Source organism: Salvelinus alpinus, chromosome 25 (assembly GCF_045679555.1).
Source record: "Salvelinus alpinus chromosome 25, SLU_Salpinus.1, whole genome shotgun sequence".
Classification (NCBI taxonomy): domain Eukaryota; kingdom Metazoa; phylum Chordata; class Actinopteri; order Salmoniformes; family Salmonidae; genus Salvelinus; species Salvelinus alpinus.
The window spans coordinates 24,441,181-24,464,260 of NC_092110.1; the positions used below are offsets into that span (position 1 = coordinate 24,441,181).

At 46.7% G+C, this 23,080-nt stretch overlaps 2 protein-coding genes across 6 annotated transcripts; one reads left to right on the top strand and one right to left on the bottom strand.

The window, feature by feature from the left end:
* Positions 1 to 141: 141 nt before the first annotated feature.
* On the bottom strand, positions 142 to 11,230 carry LOC139553698 (myotubularin-related protein 9). Of its 5 annotated transcripts, none has more exons than XM_071366288.1 (11): positions 10,739 to 11,056; positions 10,347 to 10,403; positions 9,736 to 9,844; positions 9,427 to 9,552; positions 8,433 to 8,606; positions 7,842 to 8,059; positions 7,517 to 7,678; positions 1,630 to 1,771; positions 1,186 to 1,406; positions 881 to 1,032; positions 142 to 664 (listed from the first exon to the last, which is right to left on the bottom strand). In XM_071366288.1, the coding sequence occupies exons 1-11, from the start codon at positions 10,921 to 10,923 to the stop codon at positions 570 to 572; spliced, it is 1,641 nt and encodes a 546-aa protein (XP_071222389.1). In that variant the 5' UTR covers positions 10,924 to 11,056; the 3' UTR covers positions 142 to 569. The 5 variants fall into 5 exon arrangements, with proteins under 5 accessions (XP_071222389.1, XP_071222388.1, XP_071222387.1 ...); XM_071366287.1 differs by having other exon boundaries at positions 8,433 to 8,603; positions 10,320 to 10,403; XM_071366286.1 differs by having other exon boundaries at positions 10,320 to 10,403.
* A 1,706-nt stretch (positions 11,231 to 12,936) lies between these two features.
* On the top strand, positions 12,937 to 17,048 carry fam167b (family with sequence similarity 167 member B). Its single transcript, XM_071366292.1, has 2 exons — positions 12,937 to 13,436; positions 14,595 to 17,048. The coding sequence occupies exons 1-2, from the start codon at positions 13,116 to 13,118 to the stop codon at positions 14,856 to 14,858; spliced, it is 585 nt and encodes a 194-aa protein (XP_071222393.1). The 5' UTR covers positions 12,937 to 13,115; the 3' UTR covers positions 14,859 to 17,048.
* Positions 17,049 to 23,080: the final 6,032 nt, after the last annotated feature.

The following is a 23,080-nucleotide window of genomic DNA, read 5'->3' on the forward strand; positions in this document are numbered from 1 at the left end:
AAAAGTGACAAAACGCATAATGCTACTAGCAGGCAATGGGGAGGGGGGGGTAGGCGAAATTTAAAAGCACATCACATTAGTCCCAGGGTTCTTGGGGTGGATCATCACACTACAAATGTTAGCAAGAAATAAGCTATGAAATAAATTAAATTCCTTTTAATAAAACATTTGCATATTGAGTACCTTGACATGTATCAAATTATTTAAAAAATTGCTAAAATGTAAAGTGTTTGTAGGTCAAAAATAAAAAATACACAATACATTATAAAAAAAGAAATATGGACTTGCAGTGAAAACGCTATAAAAAAGGTAGATACAAAATATATGCATGTCACCATGAGAGAAAAGTATTTAACAGTGAGGAACGTTCACAGTATGCAATGCAATTTGATATTCTTTGGGATGGATGAATACCTATCTAATTCATGTCCATAGGAGCATAATTTTCTCACAAAAAAAGTTTTTATTTGTTCTCTTCCTCAACAGTCAATCAACCAGGATGAGTGTCACTGTGTGTTCCATCAGTCCAGTGTGTCACTGTATTTTTCGACCCCAATTTATCAGTGTTTTCAACTTGCCCCACGGCACTCAATGACAAGGTTCCGCAACTCCTCCTGAGCTTTCTCTAGGTGCACAGCATGTTGGGTCCAACGCAGGAACAGACCTGATACACATCCAGACAGAGGAATCTTGGTAGTAAATAATGTATTTATTTACATGATCTACCATTTCATTGCTTAATACTCATCAATTAAGACATTTCCTTATTTGATACTCTTAATGTAATAACTATTCAAATTCACCCATCCAACATACTGTATATCAGAGGGCTGCAGTAAGGGAAAGCAGACTCAGATCTGCCTGTGTTACTGTAACTCACCTCTCCAGAGCTGCAGGGACTGTGGCTGAATGGAGGGCCAGATGGCCAGCTCAGTGGGCTCATACAGGGGGTTAGAGTAACGCTCCCTCTCACTGGGCTTCAGGAGGAACTGGAACAGACAGTGGGTTCTCTCCTTCACCCCTGCAGCACACCTGATGAGAGCGAAAGAAAGAGGGAGAGATTAAGAGTAAGTGGAAAGGTACAGACAGATGGACAGACGGCCGTGGATTTAGTGTGGATACACTAAACTCTTGGACAATGACTGTGGATATAAGGACAGTCTGGACAACGCATGAATGTCTCACCTCTCCTGGTCACTGTTGCAGAGGAATGTGCCATAGTCTGAGGCGTAGACCTCCATGGCCAGCCGCAGCAGCAGAGGCTCAGAGAAGCCCATGGCCAGAGGGAACTGTCGTGCCAGCTGCCACACACAGTCCAGCAGCAGCACGAACACTGGAGCCTCCAGCCTCAGACGGGCGTGGGAGTAGGCTGAGTGGGCACAGCGCTGCTGGAACGGGTGACCTGCCTGTGGAAAGGGAGTACACACACACATCAACAGATCAAAAACACACACACTGAGATAAAAACACAGATAAAAACATACACACAGCTTCAGCTAGTATAGCTAGTTAGCCATTGAATGTACACAGGACTAATGTACACATTACCAGCTGTCAATCTACAGTATATGTGGGTTTGAAAATAGTTGTGACATAAGAGGTAGCGTGTGACTATTTTAGGGGTCTCACCAGTAGCCACTCCCTCTCTAGGAGGCCCAGGAAGCCGGCCAGTGTGCGTGTGTTGGGGTCCAGGATGAGCTGGGCCAAAGAGCTCACCAGAAGGGTGGTATCTGTGCCCTCTGAGCCATGGACTAGAACAGAGTGGCCATCCCTGGCCAGAGCACCATAGAGGGTTACATAACATAGAACAATGTTACACGTAAACAAGATATTGTACAATACAGGAAACAAAACAGCACATCAGCAATTTAAAAAAAGCAAAACAACACACATTATGACTCAGTGTAAGACTATGCTGCACAGTGTTCAAATCAAATTTTCAAGAATTCTTTCAGAATGCAATGCGATCGGCATTTGATAGTGAGGTATTCCAGATCAGGAGAACAAAATGACTTGAGTTCCTGTATGTTATTTTGTGTTTATTGTGGAAGGACCACCAGAGGGCAGGCTGGGCTCACGGATGGTAGCCCAACAAGGCATGGGAGACAAGGTAACCAGAGGCAATTAAGCACAGCTGACACTACTAATGAGATATTCTCCTTCCCCTATAAGAGAGAGTATGGAACCAGCAGAAGGGGGAAGAACTAACTCTGGAAGATTGCCACCGAGAGAGAGGAGCTATCTATGAAGAACCATTAAGACGGTGACAATCCGGGGGCCTTTTGTTATAGTTTAAAAGACAATCATATTGTGTTCCTGTTTAATCTGGAGAAGAAGATTTTCATTGATTATGTTGGAGTGTTTGTGTTGACCAAATGCCCTCAATATAGAATTGTGTTCAATCAAGAAACCTACTCCTGACTCGTTTGTTCCACCTTCCCACTTTAGAGTGACGCCCAATTAGTTGGTCCGCTCACATTGGTGGAGAATGTGGGCATTAGGTGGACGAGTTACACAAGGATAAGTGAGTAAATCAAGATTCTTCCAGTAGACCCGGAGGAACCATTCAAGAACGATGGACAACGCCCTACTACAACAGTTGATCACGACACAGCATACAACCATAGAACTCCTGCAACAACAGCTGAGCCGGCGAGAAGAACCTAGAGTTTAGCCAAGAGCGGCTGCTCACGCCATCTTACCTCGTCTCTCCAAGGAGGATGATATTGAGGCCTTCCTCATGACCTTCGAAAGGACGGCCACCTTGGAAGAGTGGCCGCCCACAGAATGGGCAAGCGCATTAGCTCCTCTTTTGACCGGGGTGGCTCAGGAAGCCTATTTTGACCTGGATGCCCGCGAAGCTGCGGACTATGGGCGACTAAAAACCGAGATCCTATCCCGGTACCAGCTGACTGCCAGAGATAGGGCCGTAAAGTTCCATCAATGGACCTATACAGCTGACCAACCCGTCCGTGCCCAGATCTTTGCATTAATACAACTGACGAAACAGTGGCTAGAACCTGAAAAGGGAGTAGGACAGGTGATAGAGACTCTCGTAGTGGACAAGATATTGAGGGAATTACCCAGTGACTTAAAAAGGGTTGTGGGGCAAGCCAACCCGTTGTCAGCCGACGACATAGCCCAGGCGGTGGAAACATATCGGTCTACAGGGGAGTTGTTAAAAAGTGACAAGGAGGATCTGAAGGATTCTTACAATCCCGTACCACAACTCACACCGACGCGTCCGCCACCGAAACGTCCAAACCCCCTCCGGAGGTGGGAGAAGTCATCCCCCACACAGCAGGGTCGGTGTTATAAATGTCAGTCTCCCGACCATTATGCCCCACAATGTCCTAGCAAGGACGAGCCCATGGTCACAGAGTCATCACTGCCCACCCCCACACATCGCGGTTTGAGAGGGCAGGATCAACACTGTTGGTTAGCAGAAATAGCCCCAGCCCCAGAGATTCCAGTTCGAGTCGAAGGACAAGATGTGGTAGCCATTCTCGACTCTGGAAGTATGGTTACGTTAGTAGAGGAGCGGCTGGTGACCTCCGCAACACTGCTACCAGACAAAGTAGCCGTATCCTGTATCCATGGAGACACCCACTATTACCCCACTGTGAATCTGCCGATTCTCACTCCAAAAGGAAGGTGTACAGTCAGGGCAGGGAAAGTGCCCCAGCTGAAGGTACCATTATTGATCGGGAGAGACTGTCCCCTATATAAGGAGCTTCGGCAGATGACGTTATGCATGGAAAGAAGGGGGACAGGAAAGAAGAGAAAATCCAAGCCCGAGGTAGTAGTCCTACAAGGAGACGTAGCTACGTCCTCGTCCTCTGCAGCAGAGGAAGAAATAGCAACCCAACGTTTACGACAGATATTCCAGGAAACCACCGATGAAGACACCTGTGAAGGGTTATACACTACACAGGAAGGAAGGAGCAACCAGACGCTAAGGGATATATTTGAAGCTCCATCCGAGGAGGGAACCTGGACGGGGTTCTCATCGGTCACCCCTGAGGGGGATGGGGAACATCCTCCACATCCCTCTACCGAGGTTGATCTGCCCCAGGAATTAAAGGGACAGTTCGGCACCTCGCAGCATAGAGACCCAGACCTAAGGGAGGCCATGAGGAAGGTGAAGGTAATCGACGGGAGGAACGTCGACGGATCAGGTGAGCCCCCTCTTCCTTACTATGCAATCAGGCGGGGTCTCTTATACTGGGTCGTACGACGAAGGGGGGAAAACCAGGAATTACTAATGGTGCCTAGACCATACAGGGATACAGTTCTACAGTTAGCCCATTCCCACGTCCTAGGAGGACACCTGGCACGAGACAAGACTATTGACAGAATCATGCAGAGATTCTATTGGCCCCGGGTCACCCGGGATGTGGCCAGGTATTGTAGGACGTGTGATCAATGTCAACGTACAGCTCCACGGCCACACCTGCGTAACCCTTTGATTCCTCTCCCCATCATAGAGACTCCCTTTGAACGCATAGCTATGGACCTCGTAGGACCCCTCCCAAAATCCGCCAGAGGACACGAGTACATCCTAGTGGTCATAGATTACGCTACCAAGTTCCTGGAGGCCATACCCCTGCGTAACATGTCGTCAAAGGGAATTGCCAAGGAATTATTCATGATGTTCTCTCGGGTGGGCCTCCCCAAGACGATCTTAACTGATCAGGGAACCCCATTCATGTCGCGGTTGATGAAGGACTTGTGTCGGTTGTATCAGGTTCAACAGATACGTACAAGCATATTCCACCCTCAAACAGACGGGTTGTGTGAACGCTTGAACAAAACGATTAAAAGCATGTTGAGAAGAGTGGTGTCCCGAGACGGGAAAAACTGGGACATGCTTCTCCCACACTTAATGTTTGCCCTGCGAGAAGTACCCCAAGCATCCACTGGATTCTCTCCGTTTGAATTGCTCTATGGCAGACCCTGTCGAGGGATCCTCGACTTAGCCAAGGAGACATGGGAGACCCAACCATGCCCCTTTCGATCCACAATAGAACATATTACCCTGATGAGAGACCGCCTGTCAGCAGTGTGGCCCATAGTCAAGGAGCATATGGAGAAGGCACAAAGGACCCAAGGCCGGGCCTATGATAAGTCCGCGACCCCCCGTGAGTTCACCGTGGGAGAGAAAGTGATGGTGCTCGTGCCCACGGCCGAACATCGCTTGCTGGCACAGTGGAGGGGACCCTACGAGGTAATGAAAAGGGTCTCACCGGTCAATTACCTCATCAAGCAACCTGATAGAAGGAAGAAGGTCCAACTCTATCACATAAACCTGTTGAAGCCGTACCATGGAAGAGAGGAGGAGGTGGCTTTGATGGCCCTGGAGGGAAAAGGAAAAGAGGAGGCTCTACCACCGGTGCGCCGTGGTCAAACTCTCCTGCCGGAGCAGTCAAGACAGCTAGACAAGCTGATTATGAACTTCGGTCGAATATTCTCTCCATTCCCAGGACAAACAGATGTCCTGTTCCACCATATCCACACTGAACCCGGCAAGAAGGTGCATATCCGCCCTTACAGGATTCCTGAGGCTCGCCGAGTCATCGCTAAGAACGAGGTAAGGGAGATGTTGAGGATGGGTGTGATCGAGCCATCGACGAGTGAGTGGTCCAGTCCCATAGTCCTGGTCCCCAAATCCGATGGTAGTATGAGACTCTGCAACGATTTTAGGGCCGTGAATGCCATCTCTACATTCGATGCGTATCCCATGCCCCGCGTGGATGAACTCTTGGAGCGCTTAGGAAAGGCCAAGTTCATCACCACCCTGGATTTGACGAAAGGATATTGGCAAGTGCCGGTGGCTCCGGAGGATCGCCCAAAGACTGCCTTCGCCACACCAGAGGGGCTTTTCCATTATGTGAGGATGCCCTTCGGACTGCATGGTGCCGCTGCAACTTTCCAACGCCTCATGGATGCCATTCTACGGCCCCATCAAGAGTATGCAGCGGCGTACATAGACGATGTGGTTATCCACAGCGAGGACTGGGATAGTCACCTCCTGCGATTACGGGCGGTGCTCGTGAGTTTGGAAGCCACAGGGTTGACGGCCAATCCAAATAAATGCTGCCTGGGTCTGTCCGAAGCGGAATACCTGGGGTACACCGTGGGGAATGGGAAAATACGCCCACAGGCAGAGAAGACCAGGGCAATTCGGGACTGGCCGCGACCCCGGACCAAGCGGGACGTTCGGGCCTTCTTAGGGATAACGGGATATTATCGCCGTTTTATCCCGGGATATGCAACCATTGCCAATCCCCTCACAAACCTCATCAAGAAAAACTTGCCAAACCAGGTAGAGTGGAAAGACGAGACGGAAGAGGCCTTTCAATCGCTAAAAGATGGCCTGTGTTCTGATCCCGTCCTACAGGCTCCGGACTTCTCACAAGAGTTCATTGTGCAGGTCGACGCCTCGGATATGGGGCTCGGGGCCGTACTAGCTCAGGGTAAAGGCGAAGCAGAGAAGCCGATTCTCTTCATAAGTAGGAAGCTCAGCGATCGGGAACAGAGGTATGCTACCGTAGAGAAAGAGGCCTTAGCCATTAAGTGGGCCCTCGATTATCTCCGGTACTACCTACTGGGTCGGAGGTTTGCTTTAGTTACGGACCATGCGCCCCTCACGTGGATGGCTGGTAAGAGAAACAATAACAACAGAATAGCCAGATGGTTTTTGTCTTTACAACCGTTCTCTTTCCATGTCATCCACAGGGCCGGATCGAGGAACGGGAATGCAGACGCGCTGTCCCGACGCGACCAAGACGGTGCGTCTGGCGCCCGACCCTCCGGTTCGGTCCTGAGGGGGAAGGTATGTGGAAGGACCACCAGAGGGCAGGCTGGGCTCACGGATGGTAGCCCAACAAGGCATGGGAGACAAGGTAACCAGAGGCAATTAAGCACAGCTGACACTACTAATGAGATATTCTCCTTCCCCTATAAGAGAGAGTATGGAACCAGCAGAAGGGGGAAGAACTAACTCTGGAAGATTGCCACCGAGAGAGAGGAGCTATCTATGAAGAACCATTAAGACGGTGACAATCCGGTGACTTTTGTTATAGTTTAAAAGACAATCATATTGTGTTCCTGTTTAATCTGGAGAAGAAGATTTTCATTGATTATGTTGGAGTGTTTGTGTTGACCAAATGCCCTCAATATAGAATTGTGTTCAATCAAGAAACCTACTCCTGACTCGTTTGTTCCACCTTCCCACTTTAGAGTGACGCCCAATTAGTTGGTCCGCTCACATTATGTTTATTTTATTTAACTAGGCAGGTCAGTTAAGAACAAAAGCTTATTTACAATGACGGCCTCGGAACAGTGGGTTAACTGCCTTGTTCAGGGGCAAACCGACAGCTTTTTACCTTGTCTGCTCGGGGATTCAATCTACCAACCTTTCGGTTACTGGCCCAACGCTCTAACCACTGGGCTACCTGCCGCCCCATTCTGAAAACATTACATTTAGGGTTCTGAGAGTAGAGTGCACATCTACCTCTCCACACACTCTGCCAGTAGGCCTGCTGTGGCCAGGGCAGTGTGGACGTGAGAGAGCCATTTGGAGTTCTCCAGCTTGCTGAGCCAGCGATCCACACTGTGGGAGTGATCCCCACAAGCCTCCACCAACTTTATCAGACTCTCCTGGAGCACCTTCCCCCTGGGGACACACACACACAAATATAACTATTCAGTCAACAAGCATAGAGCTACAAAAAAGGGGTTGGTTAAAGCAGAAACACCCTGGCAACTAGGTTAGATATACGTAGCCACAAACAAATGAAAAAAACTCACACACAACAGGCAAACACACAGACAGACACCTTTCCAGTTGACGGTGCAGTCTCTTCCAGCAACTGTAGCTAGATTTAGATTCAAACCCGCCCCCTGTCATCCTGGCCTGCTGAGCCTGTTGGTTGGACCGGGTGTCAATGATGTAACCCAGCCCAGAGCCGTCAATCACCGCCTGGAGGAGGAGCTCATCCTCTCTGCAGCGCTTCCTATTGGCTCCTGTCAGGGGTTGGCTGCTGCGCATGATGACCTGGGAAACACAATTTTGCTATTTGATAAAGAAGGGTTCCCGAGTGGCGAAGCGTTCTAAGGCACTGCATCTCAGTGCTATAGGCGTCACTACAGACCCTGGTTTGATCCCAGGCTGTATCACAACCGGCCGTGATCGGGAGTCCCTTAGGGTGGCGCACAATTGGCCCAGCATCGTCCGGGTTAGGGGAGGGTTTGGCTGGGGTAGGCCATCATTGTAAAATAAGAATTTGTTCTTAACTGACTTGCCTAGTTAAATAAATAAAACATAATTTTTTTAAAACCATCTAATGTCAAACAACATTAATTACTGTACATTGTAGTGACATAAAAGTATTTGTGTGTGTGACTAAGTGGATCCATGCGTATCTCACCATGCCATTTTTCCTGTGGTAATAACAGAGGACAGGGAAGCGGCCCCCTTGTCTGAACTTGGCCACCTTCACCAATGTCTCATCGTCTATGGAGTGAGGGACAATAACAGCAGGGGGGTAGGAGGGACACACAGAGTAGTCCTTGTTCACATGACTCAGTCTCCACCTGTCCTGCTGCAGAGAAAGAGAGAAGATAGGAAGACACAACACAGATCAATAGGTACATATTGGTCACTGTTAAAAATAAGGGTGATTTAACGTTCTACAGTATAAAGAACCTTTTTGAGGGCCATATATGAAGCGAGCCATTGAACCCTTTTGGTTTTAAATAGTATGATTTCTTCTAACAGTGCCTACACCCACTATCTTGATTCTAATAGGGTCTCTTGACATAGCGATCCCCAGGTTATGTGTTTTAGAACTAGAGTAAATTCCCCATGACAAGGGCTCCACAGGAAGCTGACTATATATATGAGCATGGATTCATGTCGTTTCTCACATGTATTGTTTACACAGTCATAATGCAGTAAGTGGAACCACATGTAATCGGCTGCAGGGCTGGTATTGTGGCCTCAGCAGGATTGATTTATCTTGACGCCTCCGTTTGGTCTCCCCAGTGAAAAACCCAGCAGCGTTACAGTTCTTGACACAAACCGGTGCGCCTGGTACCTGCTACCATACTCCGTTCAAACGCACTTAAATCTTTTGTCTTGCCCATTCACCCTCTTGAATGGCACACATACACAATCCATGTCTCAATTGTCTCAAGGCTTAAAAATCCTTCTTTAACCTGTCTCCTCCCCTTCATCTACACTGATTGAAGTGGATTTAATAAGTGGCATCAATAACGGATCATAGCTTTCATCTGGATTCACCTGGTCAGTCTGTCATGGATGTTTTGTATCCTCTTAATGTTTGTGATGATTGGCACTGATTGTTGCATTTACTCTAAAACGAAAGGACATCTGTGTGTGTGTGTTTGTGCTGCACTCACTAGCTCCTCCATTTGAGCGTAGTTCTGTTCAGGCGATGAGAGGCCCCACTGGTCCTGCAGACTGAGTTTAAGCGGTCTGTAGAAGAATGGATACATATCGGACACAATGTCCAGAGAAGAGAGATACTACAGAGAGAGAGAGAGAGAGGGGGGGGGGGAGAGCAGGGGGGCAAAAAGTTACTGTCTAGTCAAAACAAAAAGCAAAACACTAATTGTAATGTTGTTAAACCTTTATGACTGTAATACTAGTTTTTACATGCTGGGTATGTATGTACAGCCTGTGTGTATTCTACCACCCTGCTACTGTACCTCAATGGAACGGGCAATGTTCAGGCACTCCTCCATGCCTGGAATGTCCAGCTGCAGAACACACAGGTCCTTACACTTGAGGGTGATTGTTCCAGAGGACCCGGAAGGCCTTCATATGAAATACACACACATCATTATAGGGCTTCTGTCTAACCCCACATATTACCCTCAACACTTCCCCTCAGGGTTCCATGATCTAGGCTGCCTCCCCTCCAAAAAAGCATTCAAAAAAGTAAGTCCAATCCAACCAGCTGGTGGGAGTGGAGATTCTCTCAGAGAAAGGATGTGAGGCCCACATTTCCCCTCCATATCAACTCTGTCTGCACTACACCTCCAAATGTACTGTCTGAACCAGATTCATAACTGCAGTAAATGAGCACTGAAATTCCTGCATTTGGTTCTTCGCAGTTCATGACACAAAGCATATGGAGAGGATTCAAAAAGATGGCATGTGAGACAGAGCTTGAGCGAAGGTGGGATTGGTTATTATTCCTGCAGCATCAGAATCCTGTTATTTTCACACAGTGCTGCACAGGACATGGATAGCAGCACACTGCAAAACGCACAAACACACACAGACTCACACGCAAGGTGTCACACTTATGTCAAACCTTTGACTCTGGCCTGTACTAGAGAAGAGACTGGAATAGCCCAACAGGTTTTCCACACTGGGCATGGAGGGAGAGAGACAGCGAGAAGGATGGAGGGAGAGAGACAGCAAGATGGGTTAGTGAGACATGTTTATCAACAGGCTACACAGGCACCCTGACCCAACAATCAGACTGATGTAGGCTGGGAAAATGTTAACATGTTAAACACTTTATTAGTAACTATTAGTTTCCCCAATGTGACAATTGGCTGTCAGCACATTGAAATATGGGGTATTCAGGCAATATGGCAGCAGTTCTGTATAGTGCTATATGGTCCATCATTACACCTTTGAATATGACATTTAAATACTTTAGTGGAAAAAGCGGTCACGTATTGCCCTCACCCCACTTACCTTTTCTCTATGGCATCGATGTTTCTGAGAAGTAACAAGACCAGCCGCGAGCTGTCTCCATCTCTGTTAGAGAAGAGCAGGTGGTGGCCAGTGACACATAACGTTCCTTGCATCGGTGGATGAAACGGCCGTCTCAGAACGACATCTTCAACGTTCGCGGTCTTTATGTGCTCTGAAAACTCCATCGCATCAGCGCAAGATGACAAGAAGCGCACGGAGATCCAAGTCGCGCGCGGCAGAAAAAGTCTTCACAGTTTATTTTCCTCTTCTGAATCTTGTTTAGGCTACTCATCTGAATTATTGAAATTAAACCACTTATTCTTGTCCCATGGAAAAGGGTATTTTGCCACACGGTCCAAATGTTGACTGTAGCTTGCTGTAGCTACAGCTAGGCGAAGTGTTTGTTTGAAGTTAATAACCTCTTCATAGCAGTTATTTCCTTTCGTTTTCTCATTAACCCACCCTGCCTGTGGGGACACCTCTTTAAGCCATACTTGGCTGCTTTCCAACCAGCCCCTAAAATGTGAAAACATCTTGTGGTTACAAAAGAAGGAAGTGAGCGTTTCCTGAAAGCAGTGGTGAGAGAACACAAAGTCAAAGATCCTATCAATACGGGGCAATTCATTTCAAAATGCCTATTAGTGTGTAGCCTAATATTGGGTTTGCATTTTGTAGATAATCTTGCCTAAAAAAGTTCATTCAATTCATACTCGGTTCATATTAATACCCAGTTCATGATAAGATAATGGTATCGTCTGCATCTAGTCAGTCATTATAACGTATCCACAGGGCCCTGGTACCTGCTGAAGAACTGACAGTCTCAAGACAGCAAACCTCACCACTTGATTTTTTGAGTGAAATCAGCTGCTGACTGATTTCTGTCTCTTTCAAGCTGTTGTTGAACCGTCCCAGACTAGTTAGTTTACATTACTCATTGATTTGATTTGATTTAGTAGCCTCGGCTTCCAACCAAGTAGATGCTACTCTAGTAACTTCAGGTCACTAACCTAAAGCAATACCCTTCTCATTTCCTGTGTGTGACCTAGTCTTTGATTTAAAAAAATATATATATATATATCATCTGGAGTTCAAGTAATAGGTGAGTAAATGTTTACACTCACATATTGTCTAAAACATGCAGCATATTGCTATCCCATCCATCTTTCCAGCCCATTATTGGGCATTATTGGGCAATTGACCAGAAGTGTGTTCGAAAATTACCACTAGATGGAGGCATTGCCTCAAATTAAGACATTCCAATCCCTATTTCTAAGGAGTTTGTCAGCTGTTTGTCTGTCAGGAAGACCATTAACTAATTACATGATGTTTGTGTATAGCTACCTGTACCTGCCCTATTAAACATGGAATGGCTACACCACAATATTATCTGATCAAATAACATATTTTAATTACAAACATTCCATTTAAACCCTAAATGTATCGAGGAGCCATCTTAAAGAGATTCTCAGGTACTTTTGTATACTTTTTAGCCAGTAGTTCTGAAAGTAGCACTCAGGATACAAAAGTAGTCCCGAAAATTGCATACTATGTCATATGTGCACCAGGTCATTGCTCTCACTCTCTTTCTCTCTCTGCTGTGTCCACTGAGCCGTTGGGCCCACACTGCAACCTTATTGGATAACGCTGGACAGGCCTCTCGCTAGCTTTCACTCAAATGTGAGGGGCTGAAGCTCATTGGCTAGAACTGGAATTGCTAGGGGCTGCCCAAGGTGGTGGGAAATGTAGGGAAAACAGCTTCAAGATAACAGTTGCTTTCAAACTAGGGATTTTGTGGCTAATTGAGGTAAGACAGTAAGTCTGCTCATAGATAATGCATTTATGAACTACACATCCTGCCCAAAGCGGGAGGTTTCAAAAATACTTTTTTAGTCGCCAAAGTACAGCAGCATGTCTTTAACATAAAACGTTTAAGAGATATGGCTAAATCAATTTCATCCCATTGCCATTTTAGTGTTTAAGGAATTTAGAGGGGAAATTATACAAAACCTTTGAACCATTGACATGTCAAATCATTGCATTCCAATGTTAAAAGCTGCACCTGGGTGCTGCCATAAGTGGACACAGCAAACTATTTGTTTCACCTTGGTGTGGTCAGGTGGATATCATGGGGGAGGCTACTTGCATGAACTACATCTCTTCTCCATAATGGATATGGGAGGCCACTTCTGCTTCTCCTTAGCATTCTATAAATAAAGGATCACCAGTACACTCCAATCTAGAACTGGCAAGCCCAGTGACAGAACACTTCATGTGCTTCAAGAGGCATCGTGCTCTGTGAATAACTAATTCCAACTTTTTTGCAGCCTCTGAAATGTATTTTTAAGCAGATCCTTTTTAAACGTCTAGAGCACTTGCAATGGATTTTAAAGAGCTGGGAGGTGAGGATAACCCCGATGGAGATACTGAGGGAGAAGCTGAGGATTTGAACAATGTGAAAGCACTTACCGAAAAACTAAAGTTACAAACCCGCAGACCATCATACTTTGAATGGCAGGAGCGCTTGCAGAGCCAACCATGGAAGGAGAACCCAAATGGTTCAAAAAATGTCCAAGCGACTGCAGAGAAATATGTGCTCTTGCCTGAAATTATGCGGGATGAGAACTCAGATCTAACCATCCGCAACATCTGTGGCTTCGATACCATTAATGACGCGTTGGAATTTCTTAGGAAAGAGTTGGTGAGCACACATTTTTTGAATGCCGAAATTCAACATAATTACCCTTTTTTCTCCAAATCTGACACGGTTATTTGTACATGGACATGTTAGAAAATAATTAGGCTACACTATCTCTGCATTTCCTAGATATGTAGAATACAACGAAAATATGATAGTACATATGAATAAGCAGTGGTGTGAAGTACTTAAGTAAAAATACTTTAAAGTACTACTTAAGTCGTTTTTTGGGGTATCTACTATTTTTACTATTTATATTTTTGACAACTTTTACTTTTACTCCCCTACATGCCTAAAGAAAATAATGTACTTTTTACTCCATACATTTTCCTTGACACCTAAAAGTACTTATTACATTTATAATGCTCAACCAGGCCAGAATTAGGGCACTCTTATCAATATAACACTTTGTCATCCCTACTGCCTCTGATCTGGCGGACTCACGAAACACAAATACTGTGGTTGTAAATGATGTCTGAGTGTTGAAGTGTGCTCCTGTCTGTCCGTAATTAAAAATTATAAGAAAATCGTGCTGCCTGGTTTGCTTAAAATAAGGAATTGGGTGTATAGCAATTACTTTTACTTTGTACTTTTACTTAAGTATTACTTGAATACTTTTTCTACCACTGTACTTAAGTACATTTAAAACCAGATACTTTTAGACTTTTACTCAAGTATGACATTTTAGTACTTTTTCCACCATTGTGAATAAGAGGCAGTGCAACTATTTGGCAAACGTAATTACCAGGTAGTTACACTGGTTTGGTTTGGCATCCTCATGATGCACACGTGCCAGAGCATAGAGTCTCTGTGTCAGATGCCACTGTTGTGTGACGGAGAGATTTATGGGAAATAATCGTGCTTTCACTGTTTAATTTTGCTTGAATGCTTGTCTGACTAGAGCATGACTTTGTGCTATCTTTGCATCCAAAATAATGCAAACATGCTAAAACAATAGGGACCTTGTGTTAATTTCAGAGCTAAAAAATCCCCAAATAGAAAGGCAAAGTATTTTTTCACATAGATCATGTGATTACACATCAATAGCACCCACTAAATGCAAAAACCTAATCCTGGGGTCTGATTGCTAGAATTTTATATTTGATGACTGATTTCTCCCCATTCTCTCTCATCTCTCTCCTTTCCGCCTGCCATCCTCAGAGGGAGATGCGGTTCCAGGACAACCGTCTAGCTCGGCAGCTGATCCGCCTGCGTGTGGAGATCCACCGGCTGAAGGTGGAGCAGGTGTGTCACCGCCACAAGGAGATGCTAGACGACGCCACCTACGAGCTGAAGGAGTGTGGTGAGGAGTCTGACCTGCTCTGTGACATCCCCATGAAGGCTGCCTTCGCCCTCTCCACCCCCCTCAAACACCTTGGCCTCACCAAGATGAACATCAACTTCCGACGCTTCTCCCTCTGTTAAAACATATTCCACCTTGTGAGGATGGATTTGCTGTATTAACACCTCTGTCTAATCTACGCAGGGTAATTTGGGGTGTTTCACTGCAAAGGTTTCTGTTATGACACGAGAGGGAAGACGAATGGCTGGAAGAGTGTGCAGACAGTAATTAGCCAAGTGGGAGGAAATGGAAATGACTCCTTTGATTCGTGCCCTAGCCCTGACTTGAGAGAGATAGTTACAGGCCTCCATAGTAAAGCCCTGTAAGGGCAAAACATAAACCCATCGCATAGCAGCACCTTTCTACTGTACCTCAGGGAAGGTGCTGACTGATAGGTCAGAGTAGACAGGGAAGATAGTGATGAGGTGTGGATCTGGGATGGAGTTGGTGCGAGTCTGGATCACCATGGTGTCAGATCAATTGCACTGTACAAAAGCAATAGTTAATATGACCCTCTGATAGAATGAATAAGACTGCCATGATGGTGAACACAACTGTAACTAGAGATGTCTCTTGAGAGTTGCAAAGGGGAATTCTCTTTCTTCAGATGCAGAAAAATCTATCACAGCGCTAACACTCACTAACTTGAGTTCCATACTGTAACCCCAGCCCAGGAGGAAGTATATATAAGACACTCGTCACATCACTAGGGACATGTTCCCAAACTCTGTTGAAGGCCAGGCCCCCCACCTCTGTGTTGGCAGAGTCCCAGACAGCAGTCCACAGGAAGCTGGAGGTCACATTCCAGCATTCTTTCACCTCTTTAGAGACCAAAAATAACAAGGACCTCCATGGGGTCATGGCTTCAATGATATGACATAATTGGAGGCTATGTCCTATGTACTCCATGCATTTTATTTTCCATTAGATGAAGACAGATCACAGTCCAATGTGACAATGTTGTGTCAGATTATCAGGGTTGAGTTTAGATGTGTTTAAAGATATTGTTCTCAGGAAGAGAGATAGGAGGAGAAACTGAAAGTATCTTTGGGGAAATTAAGAGGGAGTTAATTTTGAACAGGATTTTGTGGGTTTTTATCGATGTTTGCTGAATATTACCCAACAAAGTTTAAAACTTAAAAAGTTAAAAACTTTGTTACAAAGTTGTAATACATCAAAATGTAGATTTGTAAGTGCCTTATGTACAGAGTTTTCACCTATATAATGCAGGAATATGTTATGGTTATCATTTAATCTATGAGGGAAATATAAATGATTGGAGACAGAGCTGTTCTTTCGAGATGCTTGTTGTTAAAAGTTTTTTTGTTTGCTATTAACTCACATGTAAAAAGGCAACAAACTTGAAATTGAAAATAATGTTTTTTTTAGTTGTCTGTCAGTTTGTCTATCCATTAGAGAACTGGGTAAATGACCTCTGTCATTACCTGTGACCTCACTGAGTGCTCATTTAGCTGTATGATCCTAAAATTTCATTAATGCACAGTTTCATCTTTCAACTGCATCAGGCATTAATCTTTTTAAAATGATGTGGTATAGGCTTAACTTATCAGAAAACCCCTTAAAGGTCCAATGCAGCCATTTCTTTTCTCAATATCAAATCATTTTTGGGTAACAATTAAGTGACAATTGGTAGAGCCCCACCAGCCTAACCCGGACGACGCTGGGCCAATTGTGCGCCGTCCTATGAGGCCACTCAGGAGGTCATTTCAAACAGTTCTTACACCATGAGGGCAGTTGTCATAATTGTCACAATTTCACAGTATTATTCCAACCTCATAGTGTGAAAACATAACTAAAACACAGAAAAATCACATTTTTGACTGCACTGGGCCTTTAAGGGGTACAAGCATAAATTGTTCATAACCATGTCAAGTTGTTATCAATTATTGTACAAAATGGGTACATATACAAGATGTGTGAAGTAGACGTGATATACTAGTTTATGAGATGACCTCATGTATGACGTGAGAGAGAAAGAGAGAGAACCAGGCCAATTGGAACCATTGTAATGAATGGCAGGATAAATACAGGGTACACAGGGTCTCAGGTAGTACCTTAAGGCCTGGTCCTTCATTGGATATCCTCATGTCATTTCCTGTGTAATGTGGCTTCTATTTCTAGTGTCTCTCACCTATGCTGTTTCCAGTTGTCATAAAGTTCATCTGCCCTGCAGTTAAGATGGTTTTCTCTGTCCTCACTCCCCTCATATGCACTGTTAATCAACTAATAAACTGATAGCCCTAAGTACGTTATATCTTGACTGTTTCAGCATTTTTTTTATCCTCCAGGCTAGGGTAGGCCCACTCAAGTTAATTTCCTTTGTCTGAAATCAAATACATGCAGTTGTAACTCCCTCAAGTAACTATAGTGACACTGCATTGTGTGTCTGTAGGGAAGACAAATTTAATTTCTGTCTATGTTTGTAGATTAGTTACGATACATAGAATATTCTCACAGTGCAGCTTGTGAAATATTGTAGTGTTTACTGACTTTATTGTCCCCTTAGGGAAATTATGTTGGTGGCATTATCTACACGTGATGGTTGTGTGCAATAAAATGCAAACACCACACAACTCAATGTAAAGTTTAATATTGCAAACTGCAGGCCAGCCCACTGGTCTTACTGACAAATAATACATAAGACTACGTAATATTACTATTTTAACCAGACATTCAAAAATTATACATACCGTACATTTTCAGTAAAACAAAGATAGGGTGACAGTAGCTTACCACCCCTATGATTTAATGGAGCAGATCAGGAAGCTTACGGGAAACAAAAAGCATAGCACAAAGCATTGTTTAGTTTTGAGAATAGCGGTAAGCTCATCCACTCATCAGCAGCCAGATAACACATGTATCATAAAGAAAAGCACTAAAGTGACAGGGTTTGAAAATGGGTTTTACTGCACCTAGATAGTTATCTCAATGAGCCTGCGTAAGAGATGTGATTTCAAACCCAAGTTACGAATAAGTGACAATAATCTGTAGTAGAAAAAAGAGGAATCCCCCTGACTTAGACAGATGCTAATTGCTTGAATAGTTTTTTCATTTTCTGTCAATAGTTTTCACTCATTGTAGCTGCAGTCACTGTGAATGTCATGAGATTTGAGCCACAGAATCACTTCACCAAGGTGAGGGCCTGTCACGATCGTCTTCTTTAGAGAGATTGGACCAAGGCGCAGCGTGTGCAAAATACATCTTCTTTTATTGAGAAGAGAGAGAAAACACAAAACGAACACTATATACAAACTAACAAAACAACAAACGACCGTGAAGCTAAATAACGTAAGTGCACAGACAAGCAACAAACGTTCAACATAGACAACTCCCCACAAAAGCCTACTGCCTATGGCTGCCTTAAATATGGCTCCCAATCAGAGACAATGAATGACAGCTGTCTCTGATTGAGACCCAATCTAGGCAGCCATAGACATAACTAGACAACCTCACTCTTCTCTACCCCATACACATACAACACCCCTAGACTAAACAAAAACACACAAAGACAACCCACCCCAACTCACGCCCTGACAAACTAAATAAATAACAGAAAAAGGAACAATAGGTCAGGAACGTGACATAACCCCCCCCTTAAGGTGCGAACTCCGAGCGCACCAGCATAAAGTCTAGGGGAGGGTCTGGGTGGGCGTCTGTCCACGGTGGCGGCTCTGGCGCTGGTCGTGGTCCCCACCCCACCATAGTCACTACCCGCTTTCGTAGCCTCCTCCAAATGGCCACCCTCCAAATTAACCCCACCGGACTAAGGGACAGCACCGGACTAAGGGGCAGCACCGGACTAAGGGGCAGCACCGGGGCAGCACCGGACTAAGGGGCAGCACCGGACTAAGGGGCAGCACCGGACTAAGGGGCAGCACCGGACTAAGGGGCAGCACCGGACTAAGGGGCAGCACCAGACTAAGGGGCAGCACCAGACTAAGGGGCAGCACCAGGATAAGGGGCAGCACCAGGATAAGGGGCGGATCCGGACTGGCTGGCGGATCCTGGCTGGCTGGCGGATCCTGGCTGGCTGGCGGATCCTGGCTGGATGACGGCTCTGGCGGATCCTGGCTGGATGACGGCTCTGGCTGGTCATGGCTGGATGACGGCTCTGGCTGGTCATGGCTCGCTGACGGCTCTGGCTGGTCATGGCTCGCTGACGGCTCTGGCTGGTCATGGCTCGCTGACGGCTCTGGCTGGTCATGGCTCGCTGACGGCTCTGGCTGGTCATGGCTCGCTGACGGCTCTGGCTGGTCATGGCTCGCTGACGGCTCTGGCTGGTCATGGCTCGCTGACGGCTCTGGCTGGTCATGGCTCGCTGACGGCTCTGGCTGGTCATGGCTCTCGGAAGGCTCTGGCTGATCCTGTCTGGCGGAAGGCTCTGGCTGATCCTGTCTGGCGGAAGGCTCTGGCTGATCCTGTCTGGCGGAAGGCTCTGGCTGATCCTGTCTGGCGGAAGGCTTTGGCTGCTCCTGTCTGGCGGAAGGCTCTAGCGGCTCCTGTCTGGCGGAAGGCTCTAGCGGCTCCTGTCTGGCGGAAGGCTCTAGCGGCTCCTGTCTGGCGGACGGCTCTGTAGGCTCATGGCAGACGGGCGGCTTTGCAGGCTCATGGCAGACGGGCGGCTTTGAAGGCTCAGTACCGACGGGCGGCTTTGAAGGCTCAATACAGACGGGCAGTTCATGCGGCGCTTGGCAGACGGACAGTTCAGACGGCGTTGGGCAGACAGACAGTTCAGGCGCCGTTGGGCAGACGGGCAGTTCAGGCGCCGCTGGGCAGACGGAAGACTCTGGCCGGCTGAGACGCACTGTAGGCCTGGTGCGTGGTACCGGAACTGGAGGTACCGGGCTAAGGACACGCACCTTCAGGCTAGTGCGGGGAACAACAACAGGGCACACTGGACTCTCAAGGCGTACTATAGGCCTGGTGCGTGGTACCGGCACTGGTGTTACCGGGCTGAGGGCACACACATCAGGGCGAGTACGGGGAGAAGAAACAGTGCGTACAGGACTCTGGAGACGCACAGGAGGCTTAGTGCGTGGTGCCGGGACTGGAGGCACTGGTGGTACTGGACTGGAGACACGCACCACAGGGCTAGTGCGTGGAGGAGGAACAGGGCTCTGGAGACGCACTGGAAGCCTGGTGCGTGGTGTAGGTACTGGTCTGGAGCGGGGAGGTGGCGCCGGAAATACCGGACCGTGCAGGCGTACTGGCTCCCTTGAGCACTGAGCCTGCCCAACCTTACCTGGTTGTATGCTCCCCGTCGCCCGACCAGTGCGGGGAGGTGGAATAACCCGCACCGGGCTATGTAGGCGAACCGGGGACACCATGCGTAAGGCTGGTGCCATGTAAGCCGGCCCGAGGAGACGCACTGGTGGCCAGATGTGTAGAGCCGGCTTCATGGCACTTGGCTCAATGCTCAATCTGGCCCGGCCGATACGAGGAGCTGGTATGTACCGCACCGGGCTGTGCACACGTACAGGAGACACCATGCGCTCTACTGCGTAACACGGTGTCTGCCCGTACTCTCGCTCTCCACGGTAAGTACAGGGAGTGGGCGCAGGTTTCCTACCTGACTTCGCCACTCTCCCTCTAAGCCCCCCCCAATACATTTTTGGGGTTTACTCACAGGCTTCCTTGCTAGTCGTGTACCCTCATAACTCCGGTTCCTCTCTCCGGTTGCCTCTGCTCTCCTAATCGCCTCCAGCTGTTCCCATGGGAGGCGATCTCTTCCAGCTCGGATCTCCTCCCATGTGTAGCAACCCTTGCCGTCCAATACATCCTCCCATGTCCACGAGTCCTGGTTACTTTGCCGCTGTTGTTGGTTCCGCTCACGCTGCTTGATCCATGGTTGGTGGGTAGTTCTGTCACGATCGTCTTCTTTAGAGAGATTGGACCAAGGCGCAGCGTGTGCAAAATACATCTTCTTTTATTGAGAAGAGAGAGAAAACACAAAACGAACACTATATACAAACTAACAAAACAACAAACGACCGTGAAGCTAAATAACGTAAGTGCACAGACAAGCAACAAACGTTCAACATAGACAACTACCCACAAAAGCCTACTGCCTATGGCTGCCTTAAATATGGCTCCCAATCAGAGACAATGAATGACAGCTGTCTCTGATTGAGACCCAATCTAGGCAGCCATAGACATAACTAGACAACCTCACTCTTCTCTACCCCATACACATACAACACCCCTAGACTAAACAAAAACACACAAAGACAACCCACCCCAACTCACGCCCTGACCAACTAAATAAATAACAGAAAAAGGAACAATAGGTCAGGAACGTGACAGGGCCTTACAATAGATTCTGTTCTGTGCCTGCAGAATTTTATTTATATGGGGATAGTTGAGACATAAAGACAGAAATGTGTGGCATGTGCTTCTCCTAAAGAGGTTCCCTCAGAGTTCTGAGGAAGGGTTAATCAGTTCATTTAAAATGCACTTCAAAAGAAATTCCTTAAAATCTTAGGTATTTTAATTATTATTTAAAAAATCTGCAGGTATTGGATTATGTTTGTGACACCAACATTACTTATCTGATTAGACGTTTACACTGAATTAGCCTTGTTGCAGACCAGGCTTCCTGAAAACGGGAAGCCTGGTGAAGATCATTTTGCTTCTTCTTCTTCTTCTTTGGAGTTTAACGGAGGTTGTCATCCAATATGTTGCATTACCTCCCCCAACTGGACTATAATATAAATCCATTATACTTTGTGATACAAAATGGGGGGGAAAGAAAACACCCTTCCAACTAACCCTACACTCATTAAAAACCCACTAGCCCATTCCACTACTTTGATCCTATCTACTCCTGCACCATGCCAACGGCCTGGGAGGACGGGACACCACCACTCAACACACCCTGTAGCTTCTCTGAAGTCAAATCTTGTATACCCAAATACTTCTCTGCAGATGCCACCACATCTATTTTCTGTGATTTACATTCCATTTATGTGGTATAGTGGATAACCATTGCTATGACCGCTAAGAAGCCAAACTTACTGAAGCATATATCACTCATTGGCCTCTCCCTCTGTGCTGGCACAGATCTACTACTCACAGGGATCCTCTCAGGATCCCTCACCCTTGACCCATCTTCCTCTACTTTCTTCACTGCCACAGCATACGGCACTTTCTTCACAACTCTGACTCTAGCCACCTCAACCTGCCTCTTTCGCACCGGACACTTCTGATCCCCAGCAACATGGGCACCCCTACAGATGACACACACAACTTTATCCACCGAAATTACACAATCCTCTATCCCATGCCCTGCTGCACCCTTCCCACATCTTGGAATCTCCCTCCTACAAACTGCTGCGACATGACCATAAACGTTGCACCTGAAACAGCGCAGTGGATTCGGCACAAAAGCTCAAACAGGATAACTGATATATCCTAACATGACTTTGTCGGGTAAGACTGATTCAAAACTCAAAAAGGGCTGACAGTGACTCCTCTGTTTCACCACACTCACCACTGGGTCTGCGTCACACCAAACAGCCGGCATCACAAACTCCAGGAATCTTCAACTTCAATTACTCCACCTCCACACTTAACTATACCCCAGAAATCACTCCTTTCAATGGTGCCCTGTTCCTAAGAGCAAAGCAGATAACAGATCTTGACCCAAGTTCTGTGACACAGAGCGCCTGCTCCCTCTGGTCAGAGGAAACACAAACAAATATCACAAGTCCACTACAGGTTACCTTCACTGATTCAACTGCACACAACTCCTTTCCCACCCACCATGAAACCACAAATGGATCCACCAAAAGGCAAGGATCCACTTTCTCCAAAAATATCACTACTACTGTACATTAAACCCCTACAACTCATCCAGAACGCCGCAGCCCGTCTGGTGTTCAACTTTCCCAAGTTCTCTCACGTCACCCCGCTCCTCCGCTCTCTCCACTGGCTTCCAGTTGAAGCTCGCATCCGCTACAAGACCATGGTGCTTGCCTACGGAGCTGTGAGGGGAACGGCACCTCCGTACCTTCAGGCTCTGATCAGGCCCTACACCTAAACAAGGGCACTGCGTTCATCCACCTCTGGCCTGCTCGCCTCCCTACCTCTGAGGAAGTACAGTTCCCGCTCAGCCCAGTCAAAACTGTTCACTGCTCTGGCACCCCAATGGTGGAACAAACTCCCTCACGACGCCAGGTCAGCGGAGTCAATCACCACCTTCCGGAGACACCTGAAACCCCACCTCTTTAAGGAATACCTAGGATAGGATAAAGTAATCCTTCTAACCCCCCCCCCCTTAAAAGAG

What these genes read in the sequence shown, in the direction of transcription:
- LOC139553698 (XM_071366286.1), bottom strand. Translation starts at nt 10,923, where the DNA reads ATGGAGTTTTCAGAGCACATAAAGACCGCGAACGTTGAAGATGTCGTT. An exon ending in ACATTGCCCGTTCCATTGAG is followed by an intron (nt 9,553 to 9,735) that starts GTACAGTAGCAG and finishes CTCTCTCTGTAG; the next exon opens with TATCTCTCTTCTCTGGACAT. An exon ending in GTCCCTGCAGCTCTGGAGAG is followed by an intron (nt 665 to 880) that starts GTGAGTTACAGT and finishes GATGTGTATCAG; the next exon opens with GTCTGTTCCTGCGTTGGACC.
- fam167b (XM_071366292.1), top strand. Translation starts at nt 13,116, where the DNA reads ATGGATTTTAAAGAGCTGGGAGGTGAGGATAACCCCGATGGAGATACT. An exon ending in AATTTCTTAGGAAAGAGTTG is followed by an intron (nt 13,437 to 14,594) that starts GTGAGCACACAT and finishes TGCCATCCTCAG; the next exon opens with AGGGAGATGCGGTTCCAGGA.